Source organism: Phyllobates terribilis, unplaced genomic scaffold (genome assembly GCF_046119375.1).
Source record: "Phyllobates terribilis strain yellow unplaced genomic scaffold, ASM4611937v1 Scaffold_11__3_contigs__length_659146591, whole genome shotgun sequence".
NCBI lineage: Eukaryota > Metazoa > Chordata > Amphibia > Anura > Dendrobatidae > Phyllobates > Phyllobates terribilis.
Window position 1 is genome coordinate 588,124,690 of NW_027362771.1, and position 12,762 is coordinate 588,137,451.

Genomic DNA, 12,762 nt, shown 5'->3' on the forward strand with positions numbered 1-12,762 from the left:
CCTAACATGGGGTAAAGCATTTGTTTTTGGATGTATTGTCTAAATCTATTATGAAAAAAAAACCTGATTCAGCGGCACTTTATAAAAGTACAGAAATGTTTATGAAGAAGCGTTATAAAAAATTTAGAGTAGTCATTCCTTAAAGGGGTTGTCTTCTACTTGAACAACCCCTTCAAATTCCTCATTTTTGGCCTCGTTAAAATAAAAACACATATACTCACCTCCCGTGCTGGTGACATTTGATCAATGTTGACACTCGCATTTCCGGGGCTAACGTGAGGTTGTTACGTCACACAAGCTCTGTGCCCATTCATCTGTGACGTTTCTTTTGCTTCGGACAAATCAAACATCAACAGGAAATCAGAGAGCAGCCGTAGCCCTGACTTCCTGTTGAAGTTCAATACGTCTGAAGGTGGGAACAGTAAAGTCGGCGCTGACTGGGCACTGGGCTCGCATGACGTATCAACCTCACGTGAACGCCGGGAATGCGAGTGCCGACAGCACTAGAACAGTGCGGGCCCGGGAGGGGAGTATAGGTGTTTTTATTTTAACGTGGGCCAAACATGAAGAATGAGAAGGGGTTGTCCTAATAGTAGACCACCCCCTTAACCATTTCTTAAGAATGTTTTATTTTTGAGTTGTGTTTAATTAATTTCTTTATTTTAGATTTCTCATTTGGAAGATGAGTGTCTAAAATTCTTACTTCATCAATACTTTGAAGTAGGACTTATTCAGCCCGGATCTGTTACAGTTTACGACTATTACTCTCCAGGTAAAATTTCACCTAACACCACAGTCTGCCATTTTTATTTAAATCACCAAAGTTTACAACCATCTTTTCTATTAGACTGTATGGCCGACTGTAATGGCCCCATTGTTTTTGCAGGAGAAATTGCTTTTTTCTTGCATTTCTAAGTGATTGCATAGGGAAACAGTGGTAAGACTGCAATGTCATAGTGCTACTGAGATATTCAGCCTCATGTGAAAGTAGTCTAATCCTACAGGGCCGATTTATCTAAGCATTTAGACAACAAATGTGGGTAAAAGTTTTGAAAAGTTTCAATGTTTTTGCATACCGTGAAGTTGCACAAAAATTATGTAACTTGGCGTTTTCACGCCATTTTTGATCAGCCCTGCTGAAATTGTCAGAAATAGGGAGGATCCAGGGCGTGGCAGGGTGTGACCATGCCTCCATCAAATTCATCAAATGTGCAGAAAAGAAGCATCAAATTCATTAAGTGATGTGCACCTCATAATGAATTTGGTGCAACGTATTTTGTCAAGACTAGAGTAGGGCAAGCTTGTGCTTTGCCAGTCTCGATGTATCGGCCCCTAAGTGTTTTTAATGTTTTTTCAATTGTTATTATACAACCTAATGTGCCCCGCTGTGTACTTTGTAATGGCTGTTTCTGACCGTGAAAGACCGTGGTCTGATCATAGCACAGCAGGGAAGGACTAAAAGAGTAGTATATATAGTACATAGCAGGGGCACATTTCTAAGATTATCTCAGCCCAGGAACATTTATTTAAATACATCTAATTGTGGAAATTATTATTATTCCAAGATCTATTAATTAAAGTGTACATTGTTCATTGGAAAACCCTTTCAGATGATTCAAATTAACGCTATTGGTTGCACAGATATTTCCAAAATGCATTTTCCTATTCTAGATTTCTCACGTAACTGAAAGAAGAACTAAAAAAGAGCAACTTTGACTCTGGTGGACTAGACTTGATCATGTATTACAGTCACAATCATAGTTGACTATACTTGATCATGTATTACATGGTTGGAAATTCTTTTGAAAGGTCATTATGTAGTATAACATTATTTCAGTAATGAAAAGTGTAACCTGACCCAGCTTGGACCAGTGGTGATTAGCAGATCAATGAGCTGTTTTATTTCATTTTTTAAAGCCATTGTTATTTTAAGAAAATCCCATTACGATCAGTAATCAGCTTATTTTTACAAATGGTCTCGATTTATCAGAATTAGTATTTTTATATATTTTTGATTTTTTTTTTACCCAACAGAAAACCGTTGTACTAAATTCTACCATTTGGATGAAAGCAGCAGACTACTAGGCAAGATCTGCAAAGGAGACGTTTGCCGCTGTGCAGAAGGTAACAGGGAACATAAAAAATGTAGATTTGTATTATGCAAACAATGTTTTCAGCAATCAGTTATACTTTCTAATGTGGAACTTTTTGAATGAAATTGTAAGTGGTTGATACAGTTTAGAAGTCCAAAGATTTTGTACATTACTTTCCTATATGAAGAATTTACAGTTGAAACCAGAAGTTTAGGTACACTATATAAAAAGACACATACGGTATTTATTTTTTATATTTGAAACTTATTTTGTAAATGTAAAGAATTTACACATTTTCCCTTCCAATTTTTAGAGAACTGCTTCCTGCAGCAACAGCTAGACGAAGTGGATGCTCTTGTTCGATTAAACAAGGCTTGTGAACCTGGTGTGGATTATGGTAAGATCATAGTAATGGTATTATTATTTGGTTACATATTCATCCTGATACTAAGACTGATATACATATTAAGTATTATTCATTTTCTATATGAGTATTAATAATATTATTATAGTTATGGAAGAGAAGATCTATTCTTGGAGGAAAGAGTTTTAGTCGAAATTCCCGAAATTCACACAAATTTGAACACTTTGAGATTGTTTAAGCTATAATGATTATAGAGGTCCTCCCTCTTTCTCTCCTGAGTGTAAGCTCTTATGGTCAATTGGGCCCTTTCTCTTTCTAACCATGTGTATTTTCTGAGCAATTACAAGTTTTCTAATCTTGAGATTTACACAAATTAGCTCACCACGAATCAGATTTTTTCAGAAAAAATTCTGCTAAGTCGGCAAATTTGAATTTCAAAAAATTCACTTATCTCTAATTATAATATACATTATGTACATTATTTTAAATTTGTAACCCTTTTTTATTTTTTAGCTTCTAAAAAGTTCATTATTTTCTCATTAAAGTACACTCTGCACCCCATCTTTACTGAAAAATAACAGAAATGTAGAAATTTTTGCAAATGTATTAAAAAAGAAAAACTGAAATATCACTTTGCTCAGACACTCATATTTAAGTCGCATGCTGTCCATTTCCTTGTAATCCTCCTTGAGATGGTTCCACTCCTTCATTGGAGTCCAGATGTGTTTAATTAAACTGATAGGACTTGATTTGGAAAGGCATACACCTGTCTATATAAGACCTCACAGCTCACAGTGCATGTCAGACTAAATGAGAATCATGAGCTCAAAGGAACTGCCCAAGGAGCTCAGAGACAGAATTGTGACAAGGCACAGATCTGGCCAAGGTTACAAAATAATATCTGCATTACTCAAGGTTCCTAAGAGCACTGTGGCCTCAATAATTCTTAAATGGAAGAAGTTTGGGACTACCAGAAGTCTTCCTAGACCTGGCCGTCCAGCCAAACAAAGCAATAGTGGGAGAAGAGCCTTGGTGAGAGAGGTAAAGAAGAACCCCAAGATCACTGTGGCTGAGCTCCAGAGATGCAGTAGGGAAATGGGAGAAAATTCCAAAAAGTCAACTATCACTGCAGCCATCCACCAGTCGGGCCTTTATGGCAGAGTGGCCCAATGGCTGCCTATCCTCAGTGCAAGACATATGAAAGAGTTTGCTCAAAAACACATGAAGGACTCCCAGACTATGATAAATAAGATTCTCTGGTCTGATGAGATGAAGATAGAATTTTTTGGTGATAATTCTAAGCAGTATATGTGGAAAAAAACAGGCACTGAACATCACCTGCCCGATACAATCCCAACAGTGAAACATGGTGGTGGCAGCATCATGCTATGGGGGTGTTTTTCAGCTGCAGGGGCAGGATGACTGGTTGCAATTAAAGAAAACATGAATGCAGCCAAGTACAGAGATATCCTGGATGACAACCTCTTCCAGAGTGCTCTGGATCTCAGACTTGGCTGAAGGTTCACCTTCCAACAAGACAATGACCCTAAGCACACAGTTAAAATAACAAAGGAGTGGCTTCAGAACAACTCTGTGACCATTCTTGACTGGCCCAGCCAGAGCCCTGACCTAAACCCAATTGAGCATCTCTTGAGAGACCTGAAAATGGCTGTCCACCAACGTTCACCATCCAACCTGACAGAACTGGAGAGGATCTGCAAGGAAGAATGGCAGAGGATCCCCAAATCCAGGTGTGAAAAACTTGAAGACTCATGGCTGTACTAGCTCAAAAGGATGCTTCTACTCAATACTGAGCAAAGGGTCTGAATACTTATGACCATGTGATATTTCAGTTTTTCTTTTTTAATAAACTTGCAAAAAATTCTACATTTCTGTTTTTTTTTAGTCAAGATGTGTTGCAGAGTGTACTTTAATGAGAAAATAAATGAACTTTTTAGATTTTACCAAATTGCTGCAATAAAACAAAGAGTGAAAAATGTAAAGGGGTCTGAATGCTTTCCATACCCACTGTAATCAGCATTCTTCTGAAGCTTCATGGGATGGGTTTCAATGTCATAGCAGCTGTATACCACCACTAGTCTCTAGGGTAGTGGAAATGTGTTCTGTGCATTGACAGATCACACTTCTCTATCTGACATATGATGGATGAATCTGGGTTTGGTTGAGTTTAAGAAAACCGGTACCCTCCTGTCTGCATTGTGCCAGCTGTATAGTTTGCTGGAAGAAGTGAAGGGAAATCGTAATGCTTCAGCTCAAAACATTTTGTACACTTGTAGCTTCCAGCTTTATGGGAACAGTCAGAGATGGCCCTTTTCTGTTCCCCATGACTGCGTAGTGCACAAGGTCCCCAAAGGCTTCCAGTATCCGTTGTTTCAGATGCTGCACATCTCGTATCTTCACAGCATAGACATTTGCCTTCAGATGACCCCAAAGATAAAAGTCTAAGGGGGTCAGATCGGGAGATTTTGGTGGCCATTCAACTGGCCCACGATGACCAATCCACTTTCCAGGAATCTATTCATGTAGGAATGCTCAGACCTGACACCCATAATGTGGTGGTGCACCATCTTGTTGGAAAAACTCAGGGAAGGTGCCATCTTCAGTGCATAAAGAGGGCAACACATCATCATGAAGCAATTTCAGATATCCAGTGGCATTGAGGTTTCCACTGATGAAGAATGGCCCCACTATCTTTGTACCCCATATACCACACCATACCATCAAGATACGAGATGTGCAACATCTGAAACAGCGGATACTGGAAGCCTGTGCTAGCATTTCTTCTGCGGTGTTGCTATCAGTGTGTCAAGAGTGGGAGAAGAGGGTTGCATTGACAATCCAACACAATGGGCAGCACTTTGAACACAATTTATAAGTGGTAATAAACTTGTAAAAAACTCATGAAAGAATAAAGTTACGTTAAAACCAAGCACACCATTGTTTTTCTTATGAAATTCTCAATAAGTTTGTTGCGTCACATGACCCTCTTCCCATTGAAAAAAATAAAGTTGGATCCAAAATGTCTGACTTCAAAATGGCCGCCATGGTCACCACCCATCTGGAAAAGTTTTCCCCCTCCCATATACTAATGTGCCACAAACAGGAAGTTGATATCACCAACCATTCCCATTTAATTTAGGTGTATCCATATAAATGGCCCACCCTGTCTACTGCTTGTGAATAAATATATATCATGTAATGTTCATCAAATATTCTAAATTGATTACAAATATTTTATTTCTAGTCTTTAAAACGACACTGACCGCCATAGAGAATAAAGAGAATTTTGACAACTATGTAATGACAATCAAAACAGTCATTAAAGAAGGTAAAGTATACTTTCTGCATTTATTAATATATAATTAACAGCAAAAAAAGTTCATTGCATGTACAAAAATCCCTATTCTCTTGCAAACCTTCATTTTGTTTCTCCCTCCTTATTCTACTGTAAAAACATTAACTTTGAGAAAAAATGTGGACTATGTTGTTTTGGCAGCAATGGAGAATAAGTGAAAAAGTTTTGAAAAAAATTATTCATACGTCCAATATTATCTGATCTCTGATACATGAGAGGTCTGTATTTTTTTCTTTAATTATAGTAATGCGTGTTCCTATATCCCTTAGCTTCCTATTTGAAGCCAAACTACTAATACAACATTAAGTTTACAATTGCATATGTTAATGACTATTTTCCAATTTTCCATTTACAGGAACGGATATAGTTGCCATTAACAGCAATCGCAATTTTATTAGCCACTCCAAATGTAAGAAAGCCTTAAACTTACAAAAAGGTCGAGACTATCTTATCTGGGGAGTAAACAAAGATCTGTGGAATATTGGCTCTTCTGGGTAAGTGACAGTAAAAATAGTGAATTAAGAACATAATATTGGGATACATGAGAATTGAAAATGATAATCATGGAATTGGAATAGGCATGGCCACTAGGTATGCCCTAAATATTGCCTCTGTACTAATCAAAAATGAAGAGAGCAGCACTCCAGCAAAAAGAAAACAATGTAAGTGCTGATTTTGACTCCAATTAATTGGATGCAATAAACCACTTTAAGCTCATATAAAGATCCCTAACAAGCAGGACGCAGAGAACATCATAAAAAAGACTAAAGAGAGCCATGTGAGCAAACAAAAAACTTTATTAGTAAAATATACAGTATGTACAGATATGGAAAATAAACATCTGAGGGGCAAGACCAGGAAGGCATACCTAAGGACCAAAGAAATATGAAAGTTTCAAGAGTGAGAATGTTGAAAGATGCCAACAGGATCAAACTAAGCCAGAACAGATCAAGAAAAGATGGAAAGAATACACGAAGCACCTCTACAAGAATGGTTCAGTGATACTGGAAGAAACTGAGACTGGAAATGATAGAGAGCTGAATATCCTGAAAGACGAAGTCATTGCTGCAATGAAACAACAAAACGTTTGGATGTGACAATATTCCAATAGAGCTAAAAAAATCTTCTGAATCAGCAGTTCATGTCATCACATTTCTGTGTCAACAGATATGGACAACTGGTAAATGGCCCAAGGACTGGAAAAAGCCTTGTTTATTCCTATTCTGAAGAAGGGAGATGCTACCGACTGTGGAAACTATCAGACTATTGCACTCATACCACATGCCAACAAAATCCTACTGCAGATTCTACAAAAACGGTTACAGCCTTACTTTGACAAAGAACTGCCAAAGGAACAAGCAGGATTCATAAAAGGCAGAGGAAGAAGAAATGTGATTGCTAACATAAGATGGATAATGCAAAAGGTCAAAGAATACAACAAGGAGATCTATTTTTGCTTCATCAATTACAGCAAAGCCTTCAATGGTGCTGTTTACCAGAAACTTTAGAATACCATGAAGGATATGGGTGTGTCGAACTATCTGATCAGCCTCATAAGCAACCTTTACATTGACCAAGAAGTAACAGTCCAAACAGAACATGGTGACACGGCATGGTTCAAATTAGAGCGAGGCATCAGACAAGGCTGCATCCTGTCACCATTTCTCTTACATACACCATATATACCATATATACAGAAGCTATTTTCAAGAAGGCTGGAATTGCCAAAAAAAAAGAAGGAATCAGAATTGCTGGACGAATCATCGACAATCTTAATTACGGAGATGATACAACATTGATAGGAACAAGCGTGATGGAATGAAGGACGTATTACGGAGTGTCAAGCTAGTAAGTTCGAATATGGGACTGCTACTCAACACAAAGAAGACAAAGATATTGACTATTGCCAGGTATGATCGGGTCACATTTGAGATGAATGGCAATGAAATGGAAGTTGTAAAGGACTTCAACCTACTCGGATCGACGATAACTCAAGATGCAGCAGCGACACGGGAAGTCAATAGAATAGATATGGGCAAATCAGCAATGAGGTCATTGGACAAGGTCTTCAAATCAAGAAACATTTCACTGGCGATGAAGACACGACTTAGACATAGTTTGGTCTTTTCTGTGGTAACATATGGATGTGAAACCTGAATGATAAAGAAACAAGACAAGAAGTATCAACTCCTTCTAAATGTGCTGCTGGAGAAAGATGTTATCAGTATCATGGATGGCAAGAAGAACAAATAAATCAATTTTGAAACAAATCATGACATGTCACTCAAAGCAAGACTCACCAAGCTATGACTCGCCTATTTTGGAACCATCATATGAAGAGAACAATCACTGGAGAAGGATATCATGGTTGGAAGAATAGAAGGAACAAAGCGAAAAGAAAGACCAGCAACCTGATTAAGATATCAGCAGAGAAGACTCTGGAGGGTCTATCTAGGTTTGCACAAAATCGATCTTCTGATTTATCATTCATCCATCAAGTCACAATGGCTCGAAATTGAGTTAAAGGCCATTAAAAAAAGATTAGAAAATTCGCTCTATAAAAGAGCTGAAACTTGTCTGTTTTTGTCTCACGTGGCTAAGTTGCAAAAAGTCACAGTTACATTGTTTTTTTTTTGCTAGGGTATTCTTCTTCTTTTTTCGATTTATTATATTTTACCGGAAACGTGAGTTAACTCTGTGAATGCTTGCACCAGTCCAATTTGGATTCACTTTGCTGTAATATTTCCTCTCATTCTTACTTTTGAACTGACAAATACATAGAGCACTAACTCAAGCATACTAACAAAAAAAGTCTAAATTCAATTACCCACATTGATATGAAAAAGGGAGAGATGATGGAATCAGTTAGAGGTTAGTAATTAAGATTCACTTCATGCACTGCCTGCCATTTTACTGAATTGTATCAGTAAAGGGGTTAAAAAAAAGTTGATACTCACCTTCGCGCCCACCTGTGCCACTGATGCCGCAGCCCTCCTTTGGATGCTTCACAAAGTTCTTTCTTCCTTCCTCCCATGGCATTATATTCAGGCATCATTACTCTATTCAATGGCTCCTGCTATCAGGTAGGCTTCTGATATCATGATGTGCATCACCTGAGGTGCAGACTGAGCCTTAGACAATACCTTGGGCAATGCATATATTGACATCAGAGACCTACTCAGCGCCAGAAGAGAAGTTGCCTGCTGAAGAAAGGAAGACACCAGACAGAACTTCACAGGGGATCAACAGGGTTCATTTTGCAATGGCAGGACAGGTAAGCGTCGAGATGAGTATCAACTTTTTTCCATACATACTCTATCTACTTACACACCAGAGCATAATAAGGAACAATTGATTTGAACCACATAACTTCAAAGCAAATTGAATGTTTCTGGCCAAATTTCAGCAAAATGCCAAATTCAAATTTCGACAGGTTTGCCCATCAAAAAAAAAGTATAATAACGGAATAGTCCAAATTGCTTTTTTTTCTTAAAATAAAAATGAATCTGAATCTATGCATGTATACAAAAAAAAACAACAAATTGCTATGTTGATCTAAGAAGATTTAGGTTATGACCATCGGAATGCAAACAGACAAAAAATGAATTATTGTTGATGTTCTGTAAGTCAAAAGTGACCCTGTCCATAGAGAGTTAAATGTGTTCTTTATTTTAGAAACTGATTATATATTACTAGCATTATACCCCCTTCAATGCTTTTCCTTGCGCAGAGGAAATCTGATCACAGGAAACTTGAACCGGATCCACTCAAGCGAGTAGAATCAACTTCATTTATATGCTCAGCTGATTTTGTGTTGACATGGTTATTTGGGGAGAATTTCCAAGGTGATCCAGTGCTATGCTAGAGCTGTGACCCTTCAATACTCAGGATCTGTACTTGATCTTGAAAACGAAGAGGACAAGCTCTGCATGAGGCACTTCAGCCAGCCCCTTATACTAAAATAAAGCCAACGGTACCAGCCTGCACTCCGTTCCACCTGGAAAAACTTTGAAGGGGAGCAAGTGCTCAACCAGCGAAGCAGGACCCTTCATTGTTGAGAGTGGTGATTGACCCAGAGGTCAGACAGCCCACATATATCATAAAGTAATGATATATCCTCTTTGTATATTATCTTTTTCCTAGATAGTTTTGGTTGATCCATCATTAATAATACAAAAACACCGTTTTCTTTCAGATATTCCTACATGATAACTAAAGACACATGGATTGAGATGTGGCCAAATGAACGGGAATGCCAGAGACCTGAGTACACTAATCAATGTAATGAATTAGACGATTTTTCAGATGAATTGGAAGTTCGTGGCTGTTTACGATAGATTGTTTTGGTGTCACCACCATCATTACATTTTTCATACTCTCATTGCATGTTTAGGATTAATAAACATCAATAAAGCGTCTTCCTTTCCAATGGTTTAATGTTTCTTAATTATGATATTCATGACATTGTTTCCCAATACATATACTTATCTAGTGAAAAAAAGGGAAGACTATTGACATTTAATGTCAGGTTCCTTCACAGAATACAGTTACATTGCTAAGAATCTTTTCTAATAAATATAGTAGTGCGTGTAAATCTGAATGAGAAAATCATCAGCTACTATAAAGTGTTATTAAGTGCATGAAGTATGGGGAATACTATTTAGAATAGGACCAGGTTCAAAAAAATTAAAAAGGAAAAATTTAGGTTATTGAATCAGATAGGCCTATCTGAAAAGATGTGTTTATAGGGCATGTTTAAAGCTGACGACATTGGAAATTTGGAAATTTAGCTGGTAGCCGAGGGTAGAGCATTCCAGAGAGCTGGTGCATCACAAGTAAAAACATAAGAAGGTCAGCTACTTAAAGATCCAGTTTCAGATTGAAAGACGGCGTAATGTGAGAAAAAGTGGAGAGACGGTCACTGGTATTTTGTAGAGGTGCAGGAGAGAGGTCATGAATACAAATATATAATTTGGTGCCATCAGTGTAGATATGGAACTGTTATTTAACAGTAACTATATGGATATATAAGAGGAGGGGACTTAGGACTCAAGCCTGAGGAAACCTAAAAGCAAGGTGGAAAAAGAGAAGACAAGGAAGCAAATGAGACATAAAAGAGGGATCATAGAGGTAGAGATGAGCCAGGAGGGAGCAGTACACTTACAGCCAAGAGAGGGGAAGTTTAGAGATGGGCCTGAAATTAGCCAACAGGACAGGACAATAGACTTACTTTTAGTAATGGTGTTATTTTGGCATGCTTTAAAGAAGAAGAAAATATACCAGAAGAAGAAGAGCATTAGTTAAAAACTTATGGGGAGAGGGACTGGACAAGCTGTTTGAGCATATGGTCTCAGTGTAAAATAAGAGATGCCTAGAGACTTCTTCTCTTACTGAGTCAAAGGCTGACAGTATGGAGGTGCAAGAAAGAAGAAACTTCTACTAAAGCAAGGGGAGATAAATTCCTTCCTGTTGTTTTCCAATTTCTCTTTGAAATAAGTCAGTAGAGCTATAGAGTCGAGATTTGTAATACAGTAGGTGTCTCCTATAGATGAGTGGATCGAGCTGCCAATAGTGTTGAGCGATACCTTCCGATATCAGGAAATATCGTATCGGATTGGATCGGGCCGATACCCAAAAAGTATCGGATATCGCCGATTCCGATACCGGAAACCAATGCAAGTCAATGGGACACAAATATCGGAATGAAAATAAACCCTTTCTTTCCTTGTAGGTTAATTCTACATGAAGTAAAACAACTAAGAATAATGTAGAATGACATGAAAAGCCGGCAATTCAGCAGCGGCATACACCGGTACCCGACAATTTACAACAGAAAGAATAGAGCTTCACACATAGATTAGATAGATAGAAACATGTCAGTCACATATATATGAAGTACAGTGACAGTGTTGCTTACTGTACTTGTCATTTAGTGTAAAGGATTTATTAAAAAAAATATTAGTGTTTTCGTGCACCGTCTCTTTAAGAAAGCCGGCCGGCAATTCAGCAGCGGTACCCGACAATTTATAACAGAAAGAATAGAGCTTCACACATAGATTAGATAGATAGAAACATGTCAGTCACATATATATGAAGTACAGTGACAGTGTTGCTTACTGTACTTGTCATTTAGTGTAAAGGATTTATTTAAAAAAATAATAGTGTTTTCATGCACCGTCTCTTTAAGAAAGCCGGCCGGCAATTCAGCATCTGTACCCGACAATTTAGAATAGAAAGAATAGAGAATCACACATAGATTAGATAGATAGAAACATGTCAGTCACATATATATGAAGTACAGTGACAGTGTTGATTACTGTACTTGTCATTTAGTGTTAAAATAAAGGATTTATTTAAAAAAAAATTGGCGTGGGGGTCCCCTTAATTTTAGGCTCTAGCGGAGGTTAAGCAGACAGCTGGGGCAAATGTTTGAAGCCTGGGAAGGGGGTAATACCCACGGAGCTTCCCAGGCTACTAATATCAGCCCCCAGCTGAATACCTAGCCTTTACTAGCTATTAAAATGGGGGAACCCCCCCAAAAAAATAACGTGGGGTCCCCCCTAATTTAATAGCTAGCACAGGCTAGGCAGACAGCTGGGGGCTGATATTAATAGCCCAGGAAGGGTGCCATGAATATTGGCCCCCTCCCAGGCTAGAAACACCAGCCGTCAGCCGCCCCAGAAATGGCGCATCCATAGGATGCGCCAATTCTGGCACTTAGCCTCGCTCTTCCACGCTGCCCTGGTGCGGTGGCAGGGGGTAATAGGGTTGGGGTTGATGTCAGCTTATAATGCCAGCTGACATCAAGCCCAGGTTAGTAATGGAGAGGCGTCTATAAGACACCCCCATTACTAACCCCATAGTCAAAGTTAAAAGAAAACACAAACACCCAGAATAAAGTCCTTTAATTGAAATAAAGACACAATTCT

General features: G+C 38.3%; 1 protein-coding gene across 1 annotated transcript in view; it reads left to right on the top strand.

Moving 5' to 3' along the window:
• Positions 1-10,262, top strand: part of LOC141167052 (complement C3-like) — a 139,690-nt gene extending 129,428 nt beyond the window's left edge. The window contains exons 36-41 of the mRNA XM_073654378.1: positions 667-772; positions 2,035-2,124; positions 2,407-2,490; positions 5,723-5,806; positions 6,189-6,327; positions 10,029-10,262. Of these exons, the coding sequence (XP_073510479.1) occupies positions 667-772; positions 2,035-2,124; positions 2,407-2,490; positions 5,723-5,806; positions 6,189-6,327; positions 10,029-10,170 (645 nt within the window). The 3' untranslated portion in view covers positions 10,171-10,262. The remainder of the gene's footprint in view (positions 1-666; positions 773-2,034; positions 2,125-2,406; positions 2,491-5,722; positions 5,807-6,188; positions 6,328-10,028) is intronic.
• Positions 10,263-12,762: the final 2,500 nt, after the last annotated feature.